This window comes from Saccostrea echinata, unplaced genomic scaffold, assembly GCF_033153115.1.
Source record: "Saccostrea echinata isolate AGI-Se365-2 ecotype Australia unplaced genomic scaffold, CSIRO_AGI_Sech_v1 ptg000028l, whole genome shotgun sequence".
In the NCBI taxonomy this organism is placed as follows: Eukaryota; Metazoa; Mollusca; class Bivalvia; order Ostreida; family Ostreidae; genus Saccostrea; species Saccostrea echinata.
Window position 1 is genome coordinate 17,975,257 of NW_026889777.1, and position 22,981 is coordinate 17,998,237.

Below are 22,981 nucleotides of genomic sequence, written 5' to 3' on the forward strand. Positions count from 1 at the left end.
TCAAAGGTCCTAAAGGCTCCATCGCAACTTTACCAGGAAACAAACCGAACGAGATTCTGATGGGAGAAAAGGGGTAGAGCCAGGTGAGGGAGGAAGACCTGGAAGACCCAGATTTAATGGAATGAGTGGTGATCCGGTTAGTGGGAAATTCCCTACTGTTACTCTCTCTGTCATAACAATCCAACTTAACTTGAAAAGAGCAAGAGCCACTTAGGGCCTTTTTTGGCCCTGAGAATTTTTGAAAAATCGAAACTGCTCAGTTTTGGTTGAAAATGCAGAATTTATAACTTGGACCCTTGGTGACCGTGTATCTATTGAACATGACGTAATTTTCTCTCTAGTCAATGCATTATGATGTCATAAAATGCATCATTTTTCCCATATCCTGTAAATTCCCTTAAAAATGGCCAAAAGTTGAGGTATTTTTTCAATATTTCATATAGAGCACAACCTCTGATCCAAAATATGCAATTACATAATGAAAGATCTGTTTCTGAAGATCAAAACATGTTTTAATTTTTGGACCGTGGGCTGTGCTCATATTTTATTTCTTTGCTGAGGATAGTCAAATACACATGTTTTCTGCAAAATTCAAGAACATTGCATTTTCTCAAAGCCTGTTTTCCAATACCTGGATTCTCAAAAAGAAATTTTGTTATAGGAAATGAAAGCACTAAGTCTCTACTTTATTTTGATATATGAAATGGGACAGAGGGTGATAGTCAATTAATTGATATAAGGGCATGGCCATTTTATGCAAAAAGTGAACCTAGCTCTTTGTCTTTTATTATTCCTTTATCTGAAGGCCATAGACATGGACAATCTGTAATAAGTTGTAGTAGAAGAATTTAATTTCATATTATATAACAATTTTTTGAAAAACATGTACCGGTAACTGAAAAAACATAGACTGAGATAGATTTGATTTATAATGTAGCTTTCATTGACTTTTACCTGGATTTTTGTTTTTAGGGATTTCCAGGTTTGCCAGGTGATAAAGGGCCTTTTGGGATGCCTGGAATGCAAGAAATGAGGGAATGCAATGATGGGGGGATCATTTTGACTCTTTATTTGCCCTTATTTTTATGGCGATTTTAATTTTATGTCTTAGGTATGGTGATAATATGATATTTTGTTTCTATGACCTTTTTTTTGGGCAAGAGAGGTAAGGACGGCCCACCAGGACCCTATGGTTTGAAAGGAGAACGGAGAAAAGGGGAGACAAGGATATGATGGATTACCAAGAGGAACAGTAAGATCCACCCCTCAAATTAACTAAGGCATAAAGGCTTATTTTAGATTTTAGTAGAATAGAGTGGCAACAAACAATAACTGATAGACTAGAAAGTTCAGATTTTACACTATTTATGGAGTTCTGAATAAGAAATTTATAATTAGATCTTATGTCACAATCAGGGTAAATTTTGTATTTTTGTCACCTTTCCTAAGGCTGTTTCTCTGCTTTTAGGGCAGAACTGGAGACCCTGGTTTTCAGGGGATGAGGGTGACCTTGGAGATCTGGTAGGTTGCCATGACAATACAATTATTTGGCAATGTTACATAATATCTTTATAATGATATTCAAATTGTTTAATATGTATAGATTTCAAAAGTAGTAGTGAATTACTTGCATCACATTAATTGCTCAGTACAGTCCTCATTTGGAAAATCTAGAATCAGACCCAAAATTGTTTCCATTTGTGAACCTTTCTCCTCAAAATTTGCATGTGATTAATTTTTGAAATTGTACATTATTTTAATCCTTCAATATTCCAAATTTGGAATATTTGGAAGCAGTTTTTTTGTGTCATTTCCAAAATATATATAAGAAAAATTATCCATACTTATTTCCAAATTCTCAATGAATAACAAATAGTTTTGATTTTACTAAATTTTAATGTTTAGAATTCAGTTAAATATTCAAGTACATGTAAATGATTTAAAAAAATGAAATTGCAGGGTCCAGAAGGAGATCCAGATGGTGCGAGTCAAGGTCGTCCTGGACCCAGAGGTCGACCTGGTGACCCTGGCCCACAAGGTCTTCCAGGATTCCCGGGTAAGGTTTAGGAATTCAATTAATAATTACTTGGTATAAATAGATGTGAGAATTAATATTTAGAAATGCTGTCAGATGATTGATCTTATAATTTGTATACTGCACAGGAAATGACGGTCTAGATGGTCAAATGGGACGTGATGGTCCCCCTGGCCTACCGGGGCCTGTTGGGATACCTGGGAGGAGAGGACCTGTTGGATTCTCCTATCCAGGAGACAAGGGAGACCAAGGTATTTTTTTTAGGATTATTATGTTGATTTGCACAAAGTACAAAAATTTAGGTTTTTTTATTTCTTTTTTTCTTTGAATAATCATAGCATTGTGCACTTGTTTGCATTTTCTCAATCCCTAATTAACATTTTCTAAGCTCAAGCAATGATTACTTATTTTATTCCAGGTGGCTTTGGTCTTGATGGAGTGCCTGGATTGCCTGGAATACCTGGATTAAAAGGAGTGCCAGGAGATTTGGGACCACCTGGAGAAACGGTTCAAGGATACACTGGTGAACAGGGCCGAGAAGGAAGACCTGGTCTTGATGGACTTCCTGGTACTAGGGGAGAACCTGGTCCTGAGGGATTTCCTGGTATCCGTGGAGATGGTCTGGATGTTACTGGTCCAAGAGGTCCTTCAGGATTTCCCGGAGAGGAGGGAGATCCAGGAATCCCTGGAGAGGATGGGCGTGATGGAATCCCAGGAGAAAGAGGTATGTCTTTTTTCTTTTCAATATATTAATAGATAGTTTGAAAGAAAATGTTGAATTTAAATAATAATGAGCTTTAATACTTTAGCACCAACTTAAAAGAATTGTTATTCCAAATCTGAATTTGAATGCTTTTACCTGTTAGACAGCTGACTATTCTGTGCTTTGTGAAGGCTAGTCAGCTGGTTCTTATCCTATGTTGGACAGCTGACTGTTCTGTGCTTTGTGAAGGCTAGTCAGCTGGTTCTTATCCTCTGATCATTCATTGACTAGTAGGCTTGTGTAAAATCAGAGCAGATCTAAACCAAATGATAGCATTGTCATGTTTGTGGATATCTTAGGACACTAAAAAGGATTGACTTAATGTTAAAAAGCTGTGTCACTGGGGTGTATGGTGATAATAGGCATTGTGGGGATCATAAACCTTTTATTCAATTACATGTGCACCTATCAAGGTTTTCCCTTTTCACCATGAATTAACTAGCTTTGTTGTAAAGCCAGTGTCTTTTTTCTTCATGCAATTTTTTCCCTATCTGTTCAATTTCAGGTAGAAGAGGTGACGACTGTGGGGTTTGTCCTGGGGGTGAGCCTGGTTTTAGGGGAGATCCAGACGATCCCGGTTTTGATGGACTTCCTGGACAACCAGGTCAACCAGGTTTCCCAGGACAACCAGGAGAACCGGGCATACCTGGAATACCTGGTCAAAAGGGCATACCAGTAAGTGAAACCAGATGAAAAACATTTCTATCCAGTGTCTTGGATTTTAAAAGTATTACAAGCTTCAGTTACCTGTAGTTGCTAGGAATACTCTTCAACAAAATATATGTTGCTCAAATCTCATCGATAACTCTCTTGTTTTTAATAAACTTACACATACCCATAGCTTGACCATTTGGATGCCATCTTTATATAAGAGGATAATTTGTTCCCATTCACATTCAGTACTTTGAAAATGCTGTAAGCAAATTAATGACGATAAAATACAGTCAATTCTTGAAATATTGCCATTTGATTCATGCCATCCTCACAATAATGCCATGATTTTTCAGGAACATTTTTCCTGCTTTGTAAAATTCTCTTTATAATGCCAAATTCACATACCACCATCCGCCACCGTTTTCACAATAAACGTCCATTCCAAAGTGTCAGTTATCTCAATATATGGTTTGTTCCCGTTTTGCACACATTTGAATTTCAGGTATTGAAAAAATGTGTGCAAAACGGGAATTTGTCCAGGTAAGATAATTACTTAATTGATATAGTCTATATCATAGTTATGAATTTGGAGAAAAAGAATCTATTGCAAGTATATGAAGAAAATTGATTAATTTTGCATTAATTATTTTTCTATTTTGATTTATTTCTGTAATTTCATAATAAGAAAAAAATATTTCAAAACATAAAAAAATTTCATAAATACTAATCAAAACTATAATAATTTATTGTAATGTACATTCATATGATACTAACTGGGCAAATTAATTTTTTTTATTAAGGTGTTTCGCTTCTGACGAATTTGAATACACCGCGCAACTCGAACTGCCGGAAATTGGTCTGAATGTCGTTTTAATAAAGAATTCAGTATGACAGAAAAATAATAGTTTATTTTAAGTAATTATAATAATTATCCGTAGAAAGTACATAATATTGATTTTTGTGCCAGAAGAAAACATATAATAACTATTTTATATTTCGCGGAAAATTAAGACATGTGAGACGGATTACGATAATGTAAGTAAAAAGCAGACGTGAAGTAACGTTCGGCGCGTAAACTTTGGTTAAGATGGTGAAACCAAAGTACAGACGCCATGGGTTCGTTTCGAAAACGAAGAAGGAGAGATATGAAAAAGTATCTGCAGGGCAATTGACCCGATGGATTAGGGGAGCTATTCTTAGAGACCACAATTACTCCGCCAGTGCAACTCCTGTTAACATTGATCATGATCAAGGTTTGTATACATACGTGTATCATATCTAAAAAAAAAAACCAGTTTGCACATCTGCATCTATGTTAGATCTATCTTAGAAATATTAAAGGAAGGCACATGATGTCCATTACAGTGCGCCGTTCTAGTCCTTATAACATTTTAAGTCATAGGCCTATATGTTAATTTTTTTATAGTTTAACCTACATGTAATAAATATATATAAGATATATTTTTTTAATTTACTTTTGCTGTTCATTGCTGTGGTTCAAAGATTATAAAATGTTAAAGCTTGATGAAATAATATACTCATTTGATCCCTTCACATTGTGATGGAAAGTTACATTACAAAACAGTATGACACAAATTATGCAAAAATGTATGAAAGGTGAAATCTCACAATATTTATCACAATACTGAGATGCAGTTCCAGTGTATCATGATACATAGCAGATGATTAATGTTTTGTAGCTGAATATGGAATTTATTTCACTAGTGGGATAGGATTTTTTTTTATATTTTCACAAGTGTCTTTGAAAACACAAATGAAAATCTATTTTTTAAAAAAAAAATCCTGTCTCATGATTGAAATAAATTCCATATACAACTACAAAACATTGAATTTTCTGTTGTTACATTTTCTTTGATTTTCCCTTAACCTTTATTCATTAATTGTTTGTATTTTCGTAACACAGTGTGAATAGGCTGTGTCATCATGTATGTGTGGTTGAGATGTCATAGCAAATAAGAGATTGAAAACAAATAAAATGGATTTCAACAACATATTTGGAGAAACTTTGGAAATCTCTATCAGCAAAGGCGGATACAGGGCCAGCTCCCCCCCCCCCCCCCCCCCCCCCCCTTTTGAATTTTTTGTATGTAGAACTTTTATGTCCATTATCTTAAAATGAAGGAAAAAACATCTCTTATTTGTAAGAATTCATCAGCTTCCAGGCCCCCACCAGGGCTTTGCCCTAGACCCACTGGGGGTCAATGCAGTCCCCCAGACCCCCTGCCTTCTACTGCGCCCCGCTGTTATGCAATTCCTGGATCCGCCACTGATCAGGATGGTTTATTTATCTTATAACAGGTCCAGGACTAAAAATAATTACTTTTTTTTTCACTGGCCACTCAGGCCATCGCTTAAATTTTTACTGGTCAATTTTTTAACTCAGCAGTCTAGTACTTTCACTGTCACATTGGGCCAGTAAATTTTAAAAAGACTGGCCCAAAACCATAATAATAGAAATAAATTGTTTATATTGTGTTACTTCTTAGTAAAATGGAACAAAACAGCAGAACTTGGATGCACAACCCTGTCAAGTTAACTATCCCAACACCATGAATGCATGAATTTTGTTATGCATATATGCACATGCTAAATAGCATATACTTACCTCTTAAATGTCAAAAATATGCTGTATATCGGCACTATGAACTGTTGTAAGTGTATCAAAAGTAGTCAACTTGTCAGCATGTGTAGATAGTAAAGAACGTTATGTGTATCCTGGTGATAATTTTTATTTATTCATTCTTTATTAATAGAATTGCCAAATTTAAATATACTGGAAAGAGAGGAGGTGGTGGATGGGGGAGAAGTGACTACATCTGAGGATTGGAAGGAGGGAAGGAGAGTGGTAGAACTTGGAGTGTTAGCTGAGGGCTTGCGGGGATGTTGTAAATGTGGCTTACCATTGCAACTTTCACACACAATTTCTGTACTGACACATGGTTTAGCTTCTTTGTTAAAGGTATAAACTCATAAATTTATGTCCAGTTAGTTAGAAAACAACTTTGAAAGCTTGAAAGGTTTTTTTTCATGGATTTTTCTCAATGTAAAATAGGCATTATTCCATGTCCTTATTAAAAGTTTTGAAAGGTTTTACAATATTTTTTTTTATCATATTTGAAATAATGCATATTGAAATTCTTTTTTTCCCCAGCATTTGATATTCATTAACGGTGAATGAATTTATTACAGTGACCTGTAACTGGGGATTCATTGGTTTTACATTCACATTTCAGGTCTGTTGCAGCAATACAAAGTGTAATCATATTAACCATGTAAAAACGGGGAAAAAACATGGAAAAGTGTGGGATGTAAATACAAAACTATCAGCAGGTGAGAAGTTTCACTTACACATCCCCTACATCAGATACACATATATTAATTTTTGTCAGGTCACAAGAGCCTAATTAAATTTTAGCTCATTTTTGTACGTATAGGTTTTTCCCCATTGTTCAAAGATTTCATAAGTGCCACTTGTTTTGCATGAACTTGAAAGAATTTATATATATATATATATATATAATGTTTAGTTCAGAATAAAAACTTGTTGAGAAGCCATTTTTAACTTATTGAAGCCAGAGGCTCATTTGAGCTTTCTGATCTAAGTTTTTCTATTTATCTGTCTGTCTGTTAACTTTACAAAATTATACCCCTGCTCCAAAGGAGAGGGGGGTAAACTGTTTTACCCTTGTGTTTTTAGCACACTCTTTGTTATCCCCTCGCGCAGCTAGTTGCGGAGAGGATATAGCATCGCTACTGTGCATATATGTGTGTGTTTGTGTGTGTGTTAGTGTGTCCGTTACAGCTTGTTGGCAAGATTTAAGGAGAACCTTTGTACTATCAAATCTCAGCTTCCACATACTTATGTGGGATTGTGAAAGGACAAATCCTATTCATTTTCAAGTTAATCAGTGAAATATTTCTTTAAATATTGCGTACCTTCAAGCCCTGAAATTTTATGTACGACTTGACAATACTCACTTCCTGTTAATCAAACTGGTAAATTCGGATCGCTTCGATAGACTCGCTTCAGTAAGTTCTACTATGTATTTGCATATTTATATTGTCATATTATTGTGCGTATCTTGAGACAATCTGTCTGAATTAAAAGTGTCATCTCTGACACTGAGTAATTGAAATAATTTGATGAACGTTGCAGTTTCATTATTAAATTTCCACATGTGTCTGTTTACAATATAGAATTTATCCTTATTTCTTCTGAAAGCTATAAAGACATTTCGCAAGTTTCATTGACCTCTCAACACTGACATATTGTTATTTTTCATTACGAAAAAATATTGCTTCCACAGGTATTCTCAGATTTTATGCATATTGCATAGGTAAATTACTGAAACTTAGAGCATACGTGATATGTTTCTGCTAGGAATAAGGGAAACTGCCCAATTACGTATGCATGTTATGCCCCCACCTCTCCCCACCAATATGATATGCACTTTTAATTTTTGTTAAAAATGGATCCCCCATCCCCCCCCCCCCCCCAATATAATATCAACTTTGACTTTTGTTAAAAAATTAATTAGTGTTGCAATACATTTTATGTACTTTACCTTATTGTAAACTTTATATAGTAATGGTGGGTGCCCTTGATAACTAGGTGATTGTATCTTTCTTAACGTCCCTCTTGAGAATTATTCTCTCGTATGGAGACATTCCCATATCAAAAAATAATACATAAAAGTATATTTTTAATATATTTTTAATACAATCATTTTCGTATTGTTTAAAATTAATACAGAAAAAATATATTATTTTTGTATCACCAACAAATAGGTAGATTATTTTTGTATTAAAATCTGACTTTGATTTTTTACGGGGTATTATTTTTGTATTTTTTGGGACTTAGATTATTTTCAGTATATCATTTTTGTATTTTTGTGGACTTAGTTTTTTTCAAGTGTATTTTTTCTGTATTAAAATTGAACTTAGTAATTTTACAGAAAATTACATACAGTTAATCTGTATTATTTTTGTATTAAAATTGAACTTAGTAATTTTACAGAAAATTACATACAGTTAGTCTGTATTATTTTTGTATTAAATTTGGACTTAATAATTTTTAAAAAAATACTATACAGTCAGTATGTATTTTTTTTATATTTATTTTGGACTTAGTGTTTTCTTTTACTGAAATTTGTATTTCTTTGAACTTAGGAAAATTTACAGAATGTCCTTGCAATAAGTCTGTTGGAATTAATATTTTTTCTCAGATTTTATTAATTAAGACCACTGCTATAAAGGTTGCTTTTATACTATTTACATTTAATTGCTATTTAGAACAGAAAATTTCAGTAGTTTAAATTTGTTAACTAAACAATTTCATTTTTAAAACGTCTTTACTAGGTGTGAAATTGTCATTTGGAAAGAGATAGATACGTCTAAGGGAACACCTATGCTGTACATGATAGTTGTAAACACGCGGTAAATTTTGAAGTTTCAGAGTTTCAGACTTTCTTTTTGTGTTGAAAATTTTACAGCGTGTTTACAACCGAGTGTTTACACTATCGCCAACAGCACAGGTGGCCACCTGCAGGCTTACAATAGACGAGTACATGTTATACTACTCAAAGAAATAGTTCATGATTTACCCGTGAAAACACATCCCAACCAAAAAACAAAAACAAACAACATGGAGAGTTCCACTAATTACAGTACCTACGATGTTTTCTTGACTATACAACTCAATTTAGTATACATTATATTTAATTCAGTACGTATTACAATTACATGGAATAGAACTATTTAATTATCCGCTTTTAAAAAAAAAATAAATAAGAAATTATTACGAAAGAATATCATAAAATAATATAGAAAATGTTGTGAAATTGGTGTAAAGGATAGTTGTTAAACATTATTTCAATCTCTGGTACCGTATGTATGAGTTAAGTTGTCCGTCAAAAAGGCTATATATTATGTATCTCCCGCTCGTTTTGATCATTATATTTGAACTTTATGGTCTACTTCACAGGTCAACTTGAATATAAAAATGGCTGCTCTCAGCGGAAATGATGACCGGAAATAACGATGTTTCGTAATCGGTAAATTCCGTAAGGAATAAAAAAATGATTCTGATGATTAAATTGAACATCGTTTTTTTCTAACATAATTTTAGGTTTGTTCAATTGATTCAAGATATTTAAAACCATGTAAATATGTTTTCTCTAACTGTTCCGATCTCAACATCGGTAATTTTCGTATATATGACACAATATGATTGGTCAGATTTTAAAACTCTTCCGTACTGTTCTCTGATTGGTCAACAATATTTCACCCACGCCATTTTGAAAATTCTTCCCGGGACGTGTTGAGAAAGCTGGAGGTGATTTTGAATAAACTCTCATTTGCTCGCGAGTAAAATGGATCGAAAAACAGAAGTTCAGCATAATCATGGTACACAGGATCATATATATGAACCAAGGAAAGCAAATACATAAGGAGACTGACGTTTTTTAGGCATCATATCCGGACTTTTCTGGTGTAAACAACGACAGTTGCGGTAAGATTATGTATATTTTAGCACATTAAAGTTTAAGTTTTTTAAATAATAACTTAGTACAAAGATAGAGGAACAAAGAATGCCTTTTTTTACCCATTTTGTAGTATTGTAGAAAGATAAAATAGTACGGTTATTGGCCATGTGGGGAACAAGGGTTTTTGTGATAAATTCTGATTGGGGAGGGAGGGGTGGAAGATGGGGGTAATTTTCAAGCCTTTGGCTTCCTATTTCTAATTCATTCCAATTTTTTCAAGTTTACCAGAGACGAATTATTTATTTTCCCTTCAAAAACAATTCTGTAATTTGTATAAACTCAAATTTTTTCGAGGGGGGGGTAGGTTGGGTTCGGGGGGGGGCAGTTTATTTAAATAACATTGTGGCACACATTTTGTTTACTCTTTCAACGTTTTCAAGGACAGATTGTTTATTACAAATATTTTTTAAAAAATATTATATAAATCAGTCCCCCCCCCTTTTTCTTCTCCAGATTGTCAAATCAAATGGTTGTCCCCTAAGAAACACCCCAGATTAAAGAAAAGTAATTTCAATGGTACAATTGTATGGAATTTGGTGAACTCCGCTGGATCTTTTGGAATTTCAATTTATAATTATTGTTAATTTCAGTCAGCAGAACATTGAAGAAAAGCTGATTAGTCATGGAGGAAGAAGATCCCTCTCAAGAAAGTATTGCAGGTGTGTGAGCTAAACAAAATCTATACAGAATTATTTTGGATGTGAAAATGTGTGTTTTGTTGAGGTAATGGTTCATTAAATTTTATTATTATATCATTCTGTTCTATATTTCACAGTGATGAAGTCAGATGAGATGACAGGTTGTGTGATTTGAAGATGGACTTCTGCAACAAAGTAAACACTCCTCTACCTTTTCCATACAAAAGAAACAGCAAAGCAGAGAGATCAAAACAGTTGGTAAAAGTACAAAGAAAACAGGATTAGTTAAACTTGTGAAAAATATCAAGACTATTGAAGAGCAGATTATATGTAAAAAGAAAGATCAAGACTAGAATTGGTAGCTGAATCAGTAGCCTGGCCACATTAATTACTTTTTAATTAGCTATTTGTACATTTAAGGTAATCTGACTGAGTTACTAAAATTGTTATTTAACAAATATTTCAAATAAATAAAAGATTTTTGAATAACAATCAATAGATGCTATTAAGAACCTCAATCTCCAACCCCTTTTCTTCAAATAACAATTTTTGCCCATGATCATTTTTGTAGTTTTTAAAACTCTGTTTTGTATTATTTTAAGCATTTAAATGTATTTTTTGTCTATCATTCTTATACTTTTTTGATATTTTTGAAATACAATCCTTCATGCTGATAAAAATACAAAAACAATACATATTAATACAAAATTAATACATTCTATATTTTTTTCATACTTTTTTGTGTACTGTATTATTTTCATATTTTATATCTTTTTTGTACTTTTAATTGTTCCAGATGAAAAAATACAAAAATAATATATGTGATACAAAATTAATATATTCTATATTTTTTTTGTATTTTAATTCTTAAAGGTGAAAAAATACAAAAATAATATATGCTAATACAAAATTAATACATTCTGTATTTTTTCTATACTTTTCTATGGACTGTATTATTTTTATACTTTGGAGAGGAAAATAGAGAAATAATACAAAAGTACAAAAACAATACGTTTTTACAGGTCATGTGTATCATTTCTGTATTATTTCGAAAAAATAAAGTATATTAAAAATATATTTTTCTGTGTTTGGCTTTTAAAAAGTCTATTATTTTTGACCTAAATTGGAACCAAGATTTAGAGGGTTCCAAATTTGGTCATTAAAAATATACTTTTTTTGTATTATTTTAGTATTTTTTTCTTGTATTATTTTTGTATTCATTTTCGATATGGGTTACCATTACTGGTGAAGTTCCTCTGTGAGGTGATGCTCCGCTTAGCGGTGCTCTTGTTTTCGCATGCCATATGGTAAGATTCATTTTTATACGAATCAGATGTCTACTTCCTGTTTATCCATGCGTCTGTCCATACCAAATTTCTGTCGCAACTGAACTTGTGTATATACAGTAAAACTCAGTTATAGCAAAGTCCAAGGGACCTGTGAAATTACTTCGCTATATCCGTAATTCGTTATATATGTATTACGAATTTGTTAAAGTATATATATTGAATTTGCAATTCATTATAAAAATTCATTATAAAAGATATAATTTTTATTATTTTTAATCTCTATGGGACACAAAATCAGTTTGCTATATCTGTAAATTCGTTATATCAGAGTTTGTTATAGCTGTAATATTTTCTTAGGATTTGTTAGGAATTTTGCTGGGGATTCCAAAAAACTTCACTATATCCGTAAATTCTCTATATCTGTGTTTCTACATGAGAACATATATTTACATCAGAGCAGGGGTATTACTAGTGAGCATTGGCTCACAGACTTCTTGTTTAGATTTGTTCTCTGAACCACTGGACTTAACAGATTTTACATAATGCAATAGTACATGGAAAAAATCTTTAAAAATTAAAAATCATCTTCTCTGTAGAAGAGCAAAGCCATATAACCATATTAATCATATTGATATTGAATCATCCCAATGTTATGTAGATCAATTTAAGTTTGGTAGCCATTACCCCTTGGGGGTTTGAGTACAGTATGGATCTTTTTTTTTTTATTTCCTGGGAATACAGAGAAAAATGAGACTCGGGTGAGTGTTGTGGTTCAAGAGCCTCTTGTTTTAATTAGATTGATATTTTTTTTTTCATTTTTGAATTTGTATTTACAGCAATGGTACATGTTGGCATTGGTGTAACTCAAGTTAACAGTCTCCTTTCTGAGCTGAATATACCACCTGTTAGTCATGCCATGCTAGACAATAGACAGAAAGAGATCGGCAGAGCTGTCCAAGATATTGCTGCAGAGTCTATGTCTAATGCTTTGCAGAAGGAACTGGGAATGATGAATGAGTGTGTATACAATATAAATTCAGTTTAAAATCTCACTTTTTATTGTGATCAAAGGGTGTCCAGCAACCATGTGTAGTGGTCATCTGTTAACTTCTCACATTTTCGACTTCTCCACACAAACCAATTTCGACCGTACTTGCCACAAAGCATCTTTGGGTAAAGGGATTCAAGTTTGTGCAAATGAAAGGTCAGGATTCAAGTTTGTTCAAATGAAGAGTCATGTTTTCTTTAAAAGGGAGATAATTAATAATTAGAGAAAATTTAATGTTATGTTTTAGAAGTCTTCTTTAAGAACCACTTGGCCAGGAAAGAGGAAATTTATGTGAAAGCTAGCTTCATTACTTAGTGTAAAAATCATGACCCCCCAGGACTAGGGTTTTTACAAAAGGTGATCAAATTTTATTCAAGAATATATAGGAAAAATGGTTTTTTTTTTAAAATAGGTTGAGACTACAATAGCGGATTAGAGTTTAATAAAGGAGTACATAAGATAGAGTTGCAAGATCACACTAAATCCTATAAATTACTAACACATATCTAAGATGTGAAGAGTAGATTTTTAAAAAAAAATTATTAGCACTGGGGTTAGAGTTGAGCCAAAATCAGAGCAGTCAAATTTTACATAATGCATGTGTAAAGGAAAAAAAACCCAGCAGGACCATGTTGATCATATTTATATTGAAGCATCCCAATGTTGTGTTGATTAAACTTTGAATAAATCATATAACTCCTTTAGTCTACATTTTGGTCCACAGCATGGAGTCAAAATATTTATAAAAAATTTTATAAAAAAATTTAATTTTGGTTGTAACGCATTATTTGATTGGATAAAATTTTTTAGTTTTTATGGTACCTTTGTTGCCTACGTCACAATGACTTAATGTACGTCAAAAACGTATCAATCCGCTTGGTGTTACTTTTAAAATATGTGCAATTTGAAGGCATTTCTGAAGGAGAAATTGTCTTATTGATTTAAAAAATTAAATTATAAGGAGTGAATTTAATAGCTACATATACTGGTATAACTTGGGTTGGAACAGTTTATGACTTTTTATATACTGCTTCACAGTTACTAGATATACTTATAAATGTTAGTTTTAGTCATCTACTGCATAATTAGTGCTGATAAATATGCAGATTGTTATGCATATTAGGGAGGTGTTCTAAAGGAGACAGGTTCACAGGCTAATAACTGATGTCTGTTATTTAACTATCTTTCAGAGAGATGAATGAAAAGGGACTAGTTGTTGCTGTAGATGCTGGATGGCAAAAACGGGGAAGTGGAAAGACATATGATAGTTTGTCAGGTAAAAATAGACAAATTTTAGGAAAATGAAACAAATATTAATGCATAGAGTGATTTATTTTGGCCTGCGTCCCCCATGAATTATGCATTAATTTTGCTCAGGACATGATTCCAATAAATATGTATGCAAACAGATGCAGTAAAGAATGGGTGGAATTAACGCCCTTTGGATCTTTTTGCAATTCCTCTACCAAGCTGTAAATGAAGTGAATCCAAAATATATTGCAAGCAATAGAAAGAGTTACGTATACATGGTTATATTAGGTAGAACATTTGTACAAAAGCAAGGCCTTTTGCCATGAATCAAAATTGAAGCAACGATACATTAGTGTCGTCTTCCGGAATTTGGCATGTACCTGGAGTGGTTTTTAGGTCACGTAATCAAATTTATAGGAGGTGGGGCTATCGATCGGCATCATTGTTGACATCTCTCTCTCCCTCTCTAGAAATTCGAATATGTGTATGGCATATTGCAGCGATGTCAATATGACCCTGATTATCTATTGATTATCTATTGATATTCAAGAAATCTTCAGGCACCATGCCTTCGATATTTATTTAGTTTACCTCAAAAAGAGTGTTTTAAATCCACACCTGTACCATGAATACACGGTTAAGATATCGGGGATTTATATGATAGAAAGAAAGAAACATTTTATGAAAAAGATACATGTATCCCAAAGTTCAACTGTACATTGAAATTTTAAAATATTCTTCCAAAGAACAGCCATTAGTAGTCATGTATAGATACAAGCATGCTCAGGTAAAGCATATTCAATTTTGTTTGAACTATGGCCCCAAGGGGGTAAGATGGAGCCACAAAAAGGGATATAATTTTTACATGGGAATTTATAGGAAAAAACTCATTAAGGAAGAGCCTTAATGAGTCAAATCAATATGCAAGCACTCTCATTAGCAATATTAGGTGAATTTTATTCAGAGGAATAAAGAAAGGAAAAACGTTTGTATAGATTATCTTCTAAAGTGTGATAACCCATTGGCATTGTTTTGAAATTGGGTGTTAAATTTTTCTTTTACTTCAAAATATGTACTTTTTTAGGTCATTGTTCCATGGTTGGCCCTCTCTCTGGCAAAGTATTGTCATATTCTGTGAGGTCAAAGAATTGCAGAGTATGCAGTGTAGCTGAAACAACCAACAAGAATCCAGCAGCCCATGAGTGCTCAAAGAACTGGGAGGGAAGTTCAAAGGCCATGGAGGCAGATATGGTTATTGAGATGGTAGAAGATTTACAGAAAAGTAAAGGAATAACCATTGACGGAATCATAGGAGATGAGGATACCACCACAATAGCAAGATTAAAAACTAATGTCAATGCTAATATCAAGAAGTTGTCTGATAAAAATCATCTGAAGAAACTGTTTACAAACTCTTTGTTTACCTTGAAGAAAGAACATTCATCTCTAACTTTGTCTGTTATAAAGTATATTCAAAAGTGCTTCAGTTACTCCATAGCACAGGGAAAAGGAAATGCTCTTCAAATCCAAGAAGACCTCTCATCAATACCATACCACATCTTTGGAGATCACGAACACTGCTCCGCACGGTGGTGCAAGTTCATCGACAACCCTAACCTGCGCTACAAGTCTCTTCCACATGGAAAACCGCTCAAAGATAGGTTCCTTCAGGATGATCTCAAAGAAGTTTTCAGTTCATATGCAAGTCATTCTGATCGTCTTTCATGTTTAGGAAGCACGCAATCAAATGAGAGTTTTAACAGAATGGTGTCTGCAAAAGCCCCAAAGACCCATCATTACAGCTCCTCTTCAAGCCTCAGATATAGAGTTGCTGCGTGTGTAGCTCAGAAAAATGAAGGTCACAGATATCTTATAAAGGTATGTTAATTTTTAGCTCAAGTGAGCTTTTCTGATCACCCGTTGTCCGTCATCCGTCTCTCCGTCCATCTGTAAACTTTTCACGTTTTCAACTTCTTCTCAAGAACCACTGAGCCAATTTTAACCAAACTTGGTACAAAGCATCCTTGGGTGAAGAAGAGCTTAAATTGTTAAAATGAAGGGCCAGGTTCTCTTCAAAGGGGAGATAATCAAGAAAATACAAAAATTGGGTGGGGTCATTAAAAAATCTTCTTCTCAAGAACCACTGGGCCAGAAAAGCTGAAACTTATGTGGAAGCATCCTGGGGTAGTGTAAATTCTAAATTGTTCAAATCATGACCCCCAGGGTAGGGCAGGTCCACAATAGGGAATCCAAGTTTTACATTGAAATATATAGTAAAAATCTTTAAAAATCTTCTTCTCAAGAACCACTATGCCAGAAAGGCTGAAACTTATTTGGAAGCATTCTGGGGTAGTGTTGTTTCTAGATTGTTCAAATCATGACCCCCGGGGGTAGGGCTGGGCCACAATAGGGAATCCAAGTTTTACATTGAAATATATAGTAAAAATCTTTAAATATCTTCTTCTCAAGAACCACTGGGCCAGAAAGGCTGAAACTTATTTGGAAGCATTCTGGGGTAGTGTAGATTCTAAATTGTTGAAATCATGACACCTGGGGGGTAGGGCGGGGCCACAATAGGGAATCCAAGATTTACATTGAAATATGTAGTAAAAATCTTTAAAAATCTTCTCAAGAACCACTGGGCCAGAAAAGCTGAAACTTATGTGGAAGCATTCTGGGGTAGTGTAGATTCTAAATTGTTCAAATCATGACCCCTTGGGGTAGGGTGGGGCCACAATAAGTACTACAAAGGGGGGGGGAATCAAGTGAAAAACAGCAAGGCCAATGGTAAAAAAAGGAGCGAGTTTAGTCCCAAGTTAGAGCTTGGGGCGGGGCCAAAGTAGCCGTAGTAAAGGTGACCATCAAGGCCCATGATCCATTTGTTTTATAATGTATGTTGTTTGCATTACATATATTCCTAACAATATTTCTACTGTGTGTACTTTTGTTATGTGAGAATATTAATCTCTTAGATTTTAAAATTCTGCAAATTTTAATCAAAAGCAGATTAATGAATGTATTGCATATTTAGTTGAACATAATGGATTCTTATATCCTTATTAAAGGTGAACAAGAAATTAGGCCTCTCTCCTGGCTACTATACTCGAAGACAGTGCATTCTGAGGGATCTCCAAAGAAAACGACAGAAGGCCATTTCAATGACACAGAAATTTAAAAGGAGAAGGAGAGAATTGAAAGCCAAGAGGTACTAGTATACTTTTATTGTCATTTGTCAGAGTGCAACAAAACTCTTGTCTAACTGAAAAGTGAAAACCAACCAAGGACAAGTGGATGTCCCTGCTGATAAGTATATATTTAAAGTGAGAATTGAAAAAAACTCTTGAATCTTACTAAGATCTATTGTTTTCTGAATCACCAAAGATTTATGCTTGTTATAAATAGTGAGTCTCTTCTGGTTGCAAATTGTCATAAAAAGTTTGATATAAGTATAAAATTAATGAAGAGGACATTTTCTGGAATGAATCAACCAGTGGTTTGATAAATATTTTTTTCCAATTCATTTGGAGGTATATTTTTCACTATATTGTTGAATATCTATTTTATATTGGAAAAGTGAGTCATATGGGACAAGCAAAATCTTCATTGAGATGAATGGTTATGCTTCATATTTATTTGCTTTGCCAAGTGGTCACTGAAATTTCTTTCACCCTGTAATGTACAAAATTGTGGTTTAGAATAGCTTGAAACGTTCTATCAGAACTGTGCAACCAGTCTTTACTAAGTAAATTTTTTTTATTGGCTGTACATCAGGTGAGTGTTTATTTTGCTAGGCCTCTTGTAAGACCTCAATTTGGAATTATTTGTTTTACAATATACAACTTCTTTACAGAATTCAAAGTCTTTCTACAAAAGAGACAAGGGAAGGTGTCAGTTATTTGACAGGATGTGATCTCCACCATGCCTCGGACATTGATGAAATTCCAGCTCCAAAAACAATTCCAAAGTATGATCATCTTCCTTCAAGTCAGTTGTTAAATGCTGAAGAGATCTATTTCGACTTGGAAACTACTGGACTCGGTAAGAACCTAAATGAGTTTTGAATGTCTAGTCAATGCTGATGGTTATGGCACTCTTCCAGTATTTCTTCTATATGCATGTCGAAGGAATAAACCCAGCATTTTGTAAACAGCAAGAAAATTTCTAATCTGTTTGTCACAAAAACCACCAAGTGTTTATCACAAGATATGGGAATCACGATCAAGTAAACAATTCTATAAAAGAAGGATCTATCATGTTTTGCGGTTGGAAATGATTGAATATGATATTCTATCTCCGAGCCTTAGCAGCAAAACTCCATGACAACACTTTCAGTCATAAACAATTGTGATATCACACCCATGTAATCTCAAAATTTATTTCCTGATTGATATCCACCAGATGTATGGGAAGCATATGCAAAAGGAATGTATGAAAACATGATTAATTTCGAAGATTTGAGACACTCATATGACCTTTTGTAATTGGTCCCTGTCCACTGTCTGCCATGTGTAAACTAATAAACATTTTTAACTTCCTGAAAACTATATGGCTCCCCCCCCCCCCCCCCCCCCCCCGATGTTTGGTATAAAGCATCTTCAGAGTAAAGAGGAATTTAAATGTTATGACTCTTGCACCTCAGAGGCCTGTGGGTGGGACAAAAACCAATGAAACTAAATGCACATAATTTATACAGAGGTAATATATGTTTTTCAAAAATTATATATTTTCTGTTGCTAATATTGAATAAAAGCAAATGCATATTTTGAAATGGCATAAAAGAAGTTTTTAAACCTCTATGATTCTGGTATTGGTAGTTGAGCATGTTTTATATCGTTCTTTCAAAACTTTACTTTTCCTAATCTGACAACACTGAATTAAAAGAAAATGCATACTCTGAAAGAGTTCAAGCATTTTCGACAGGAGTTAAGGCTTGGGGAAAGGGGGAACTAGTATTTCATTGTTTCAAAATTTTTGAAATAGTGCATATATCAATGGATTTGTTTGGATATTTTATGTTTTGAATTTCAAAAACTTGAATATACTTGTTTTTATTTTCAGCAAGGGATTCTCATATTGTGCAGTTATCTGCAGTTAGAAATGATGAGGTATTCAACAAGTACATCATTCCAAAAAAACCAATGACATCAAAAGCTACAGAAATAACTGGAATACAAGTAGTCAACAATAAAATGTACCACAATCATGAGGAAGTTGAGACAGTCAGCATTAAAGATGCTCTGATCCAGTTTATGGACTTCATGAAGATGTCGGGTCCAGATGTTGTTCTAGTTGGGCATAACTCTAAAGTGTTTGACCTTCCTGTGCTCTTCAACATTTTGAGTAAACTAATCATTTTGGAGACATTTTCATCTGCAGTCACTGGCTTCATTGATACAATTCCTCTTTTCAAAATGTCACATCCAAACCTTTCGTCATACTCGCAGTTACACCTCTTTGCAGAAATTCTACAAGACAAATACAGTGCGCATGACTCATTACAGGATGTCATAGCCTTGAAGAGATTGGTCGATCATACAGGACCCTCCCATGAAGTCAAAGTTGCTGCATCCTTCACCTTGAACTCTGCCGTTGCCGTGTTTCATCACAAGAACACAACAAAGCATCTAATGAGTACACTAAGGCCTTTATTGGACCAAAAGGTAATTTCGAATGGAATGGGAAATAAGATTGCCGGCAGTGGACTCTCCTTATCCCACTTACAACTTGCATATCAGAGAAATGGTAGGGAGGGAGTGCAGGATGTGCTGTCAGAGATAGCTGATAATAGTGTGCGTGTGACAAAATCTAAAAAAATCATTGATTCTGTTGCAGATTATTTCAGGTCTGAGCAGTAATGCAGTTATTTGTTTGTGAATGTATGATGTTCTTTGTTTGTTATTGTTTGTTTGTTTGTTTTACGTCCCTTTGAGAATTTTTCACTCAAATTGGAACCCCACGAGTTGTTGATGTCAGGATGCAAATATAGACCTGTACTCTGCTCTTGAGACTATTTGAACTAGTGAGGGTTTTTTTTACGTCCCTTTGAAAATTTTTCACTCATGTTTGGACCAACCAGTTGTCGACCGATGGCTGCAAATATAGACCTGTATTCTGCACTTGAGGCCATTGAGCAATGAGGGATCTTTCTGTGGCAGCACCTACTGCAACATTAAACCTTAGTTTATACTGTCTCATCCAAAGGACTGGTCCTCACTTCCAAAAAAGAATACAGTCATAATAAGTTATTAAGAATAGATAAAGTAATGAAGTAGGTGAGCCAATGCTCACTAGTAATACCCCCGCTCTGAGCACTGATGTGAATATACCCTCTGATGTGAATATACACAAGTTCAGCTATGGACAGACACAGGAATAAACAGGAAGTTGACACTGGATTCGTACAAAAATGAATCCCACCAAATGGCATGCCTAAACAAAGAGTGTGCTAAGATTTCAAACATCTCCGATGAGTAGTTGCTGAGAAAACTGTGATGAAAATTTGTTATGCATGGTATTGACAGACGCACAGATAAACAGGAAGTTGAAATTGGATTCGTACAAAATAAATCTTACTATATGGCATGCCTAAACAAAGTGAGTGTTAAAACTTCAAGTATCTGCTATAAGTGGTTGCTGAGAAAACTGCGACAAAAATTTGTTATGGACAGACAGACACACAAGGATAAAACAGTATATACTCCCTCTCCTTCGGAGCGGGGGTATAATTATGCAATGTACTGTTGTATATGAAACATGTTTCAATGTCTAGTGTTATTGGTAGTTTGTAGTTGAACAAAACATTTTCTTTCCATTCAAAATAAATCCAATTTAGAAACTGAATTGACAATGATTTATTGACCATACATGGGAATTTAAATTCTGTTCATTGATATTTATTGAAGAAAGCTATGTGCATAAATTGAAATATGCACAAATGAATATGAAAGGACATACTGCAAATGTATATTGTGCATGCACTATACTTGGTGGTGATTAATTTTTCAACAAGTCAAGCTAGGTTTGATTTTGGCACATTTCTGATTGTGTACCAATAAATATACACGTCATAAAGTTTGTGATGTTCTTGATATAGTGGAAGCAGCTTTCTGTCAAAGACGATAAAAAACCTTTATGTTTACAGTATACAGCAGTGCCATTAAATTTTTGTATGTTACATGTACCGGTAACAATTTGAAATACCGATAACTATCACAATGTCTGTAAACTTTTCACATTTTTGATTTCTTCTCAAGAACCACTGGACCAATTTCAACCAAACTTGCCACAAAGCATCCTTGGGGTAAGGGGATTTAAGTTTGTTCACAGGAGTGCCACGCCCTCTTTCAAGGGAAGATAATTAAGAATTTGGTAGCATCTTTAAAAAAATTTCTCAAGAACCACTGGGCAAGAGAAGATGAAACTTGTGTGAAAGCATCATTACATACTGTAGATTTAAGTTTTGTTAATCTGGGAAGTTTATATACTGTGAGACCAGCTTTGTAATATGAAAGATTAAAACCCAAAGAAGTAGAGTTTTCAGAATTTTTCCAAGAATGAAATTTAATAATCTGTATCCGGTCTTCTTGCAAATAAATATTCTGTCTTGAGAGGGCACGAAAATAATCTGACTCGATACCCCCCTCCCCCCTCTTTCCCCCTCAATATCAAATATAGTCGTTCACTAATATATTTTAATGTCCTTTTTTTAAGAGAAAGAATGAGTTTTAATACAATCATACATTCATGCAAATAGAAAATTCATCAAAAATAACAGGCTAAATAATGTAGGAAGCAAATATAATCAATCCGAATTTCCTCTGTTCAAAATTTGAGGAAAATTCGGTCAGAGGAAATTCATATGAAAATATCTTTTAAAGTAACTCATGTAGATATACAATATTTTACATTGTTTGAAAGCACTACAACTAAGAAATAATTAACTAGAAAAAAATTAACTTTTTAATTATTTCTAATTCATTTTCCAAGCTTATTTTACAAGCCCCCAAAAGGAAAAATAAGCGAATTTTTGCACAGGGGTGTGTGCATTTTTTTAAAGAATTAATTTTATCTTCGGTTGATTACCATCATTATTTCATCAATATTTATTTTCCTTATGACTACTTTTAAAAGATAACAAAAAGTCAAAATGATTTGAAAATATTTTTTAGGTTAAAGGGAATATTAAATACGTTGGACGCATTTTTGGTCTTTTTCTTTACTAAAATGAGAGATTTACCTCCCTTTGGCATAAACGCCTATAGCTTGTAAACCAAATCATATACATATGCACTTTTTTGGCTTAAAATAATTAATTATGTTTATTCTTACAATTAAAAAAGAAAAATTAAATTTTTAATTATTTTTGTTGTCAGAAGCCAAACACCTTAAGATTGAATTCATTAACTCATTCATATTATCTTCATGAAATTAAGAAAAGGGGGGACTGCAATAATTATATTTGTAGACCCGATTTATCAATTTCAGTTGGATTGGACATGTTAAATTTTCAAACTTTATTCTTTTAAATATTTATTATGATGCATTGGTGAAATATTGGTAACTCAAGGTAAATCCCAGACAGGGATCAGACTATAATTGCTATCAAAACATATTTAACACCTATTGTTCTATACCTAATTATCAAATGTGTGCAAAACGGGAACACACCCAATATACTACCACAGGTGCATGTAGTCAGTGAAGCGTTTAATTGGTTGTCGCTATCCAGATCACCATT

General features: G+C 33.7%; 2 protein-coding genes and 1 long non-coding RNA gene across 3 annotated transcripts; all 3 read left to right on the forward strand.

The window, feature by feature from the left end:
• The first annotated feature begins 1,232 nt into the window (after positions 1 to 1,232).
• LOC133193589 (collagen alpha-1(IV) chain-like) lies at positions 1,233 to 4,343 on the forward strand. Its single transcript, XM_061329549.1, has 9 exons — positions 1,233 to 1,252; positions 1,340 to 1,347; positions 1,469 to 1,521; positions 1,960 to 2,056; positions 2,164 to 2,286; positions 2,454 to 2,759; positions 3,304 to 3,473; positions 3,955 to 3,992; positions 4,253 to 4,343. The coding sequence occupies exons 1-9, from the start codon at positions 1,233 to 1,235 to the stop codon at positions 4,341 to 4,343; spliced, it is 906 nt and encodes a 301-aa protein (XP_061185533.1).
• LOC133193590 (uncharacterized) lies at positions 4,254 to 20,099 on the forward strand. Its single transcript, XM_061329550.1, has 9 exons — positions 4,254 to 4,705; positions 6,227 to 6,432; positions 6,707 to 6,803; positions 12,782 to 12,962; positions 14,184 to 14,269; positions 15,329 to 16,122; positions 17,310 to 17,449; positions 18,095 to 18,282; positions 19,303 to 20,099. The coding sequence occupies exons 1-9, from the start codon at positions 4,540 to 4,542 to the stop codon at positions 20,097 to 20,099; spliced, it is 2,655 nt and encodes an 884-aa protein (XP_061185534.1). The 5' UTR covers positions 4,254 to 4,539.
• On the forward strand, positions 9,318 to 11,261 carry LOC133193845 (uncharacterized). The gene is made up of 3 exons (XR_009722024.1): positions 9,318 to 9,984; positions 10,609 to 10,677; positions 10,794 to 11,261. It is a non-coding gene; the product is annotated as an uncharacterized LOC133193845 (long non-coding RNA).
• Positions 20,100 to 22,981: the final 2,882 nt, after the last annotated feature.

Bases quoted from the DNA above. Each gene is read 5' to 3' on its own strand.
- LOC133193589 (XM_061329549.1), top strand. From the start codon at position 1,233: ATGGATTACCAAGAGGAACA. The intron at 2,057-2,163 runs GTAAGGTTTAGG...TATACTGCACAG, and splicing joins AGGTCTTCCAGGATTCCCGG to GAAATGACGGTCTAGATGGT. The intron at 3,993-4,252 runs GTAAGATAATTA...TTTTTTATTAAG, and splicing joins CAAAACGGGAATTTGTCCAG to GTGTTTCGCTTCTGACGAAT.
- LOC133193590 (XM_061329550.1), top strand. From the start codon at position 4,540: ATGGTGAAACCAAAGTACAGACGCCATGGGTTCGTTTCGAAAACGAAG. The intron at 14,270-15,328 runs GTAAAAATAGAC...GTACTTTTTTAG, and splicing joins GACATATGATAGTTTGTCAG to GTCATTGTTCCATGGTTGGC. The intron at 18,283-19,302 runs GTAAGAACCTAA...TTTTATTTTCAG, and splicing joins CTTGGAAACTACTGGACTCG to CAAGGGATTCTCATATTGTG.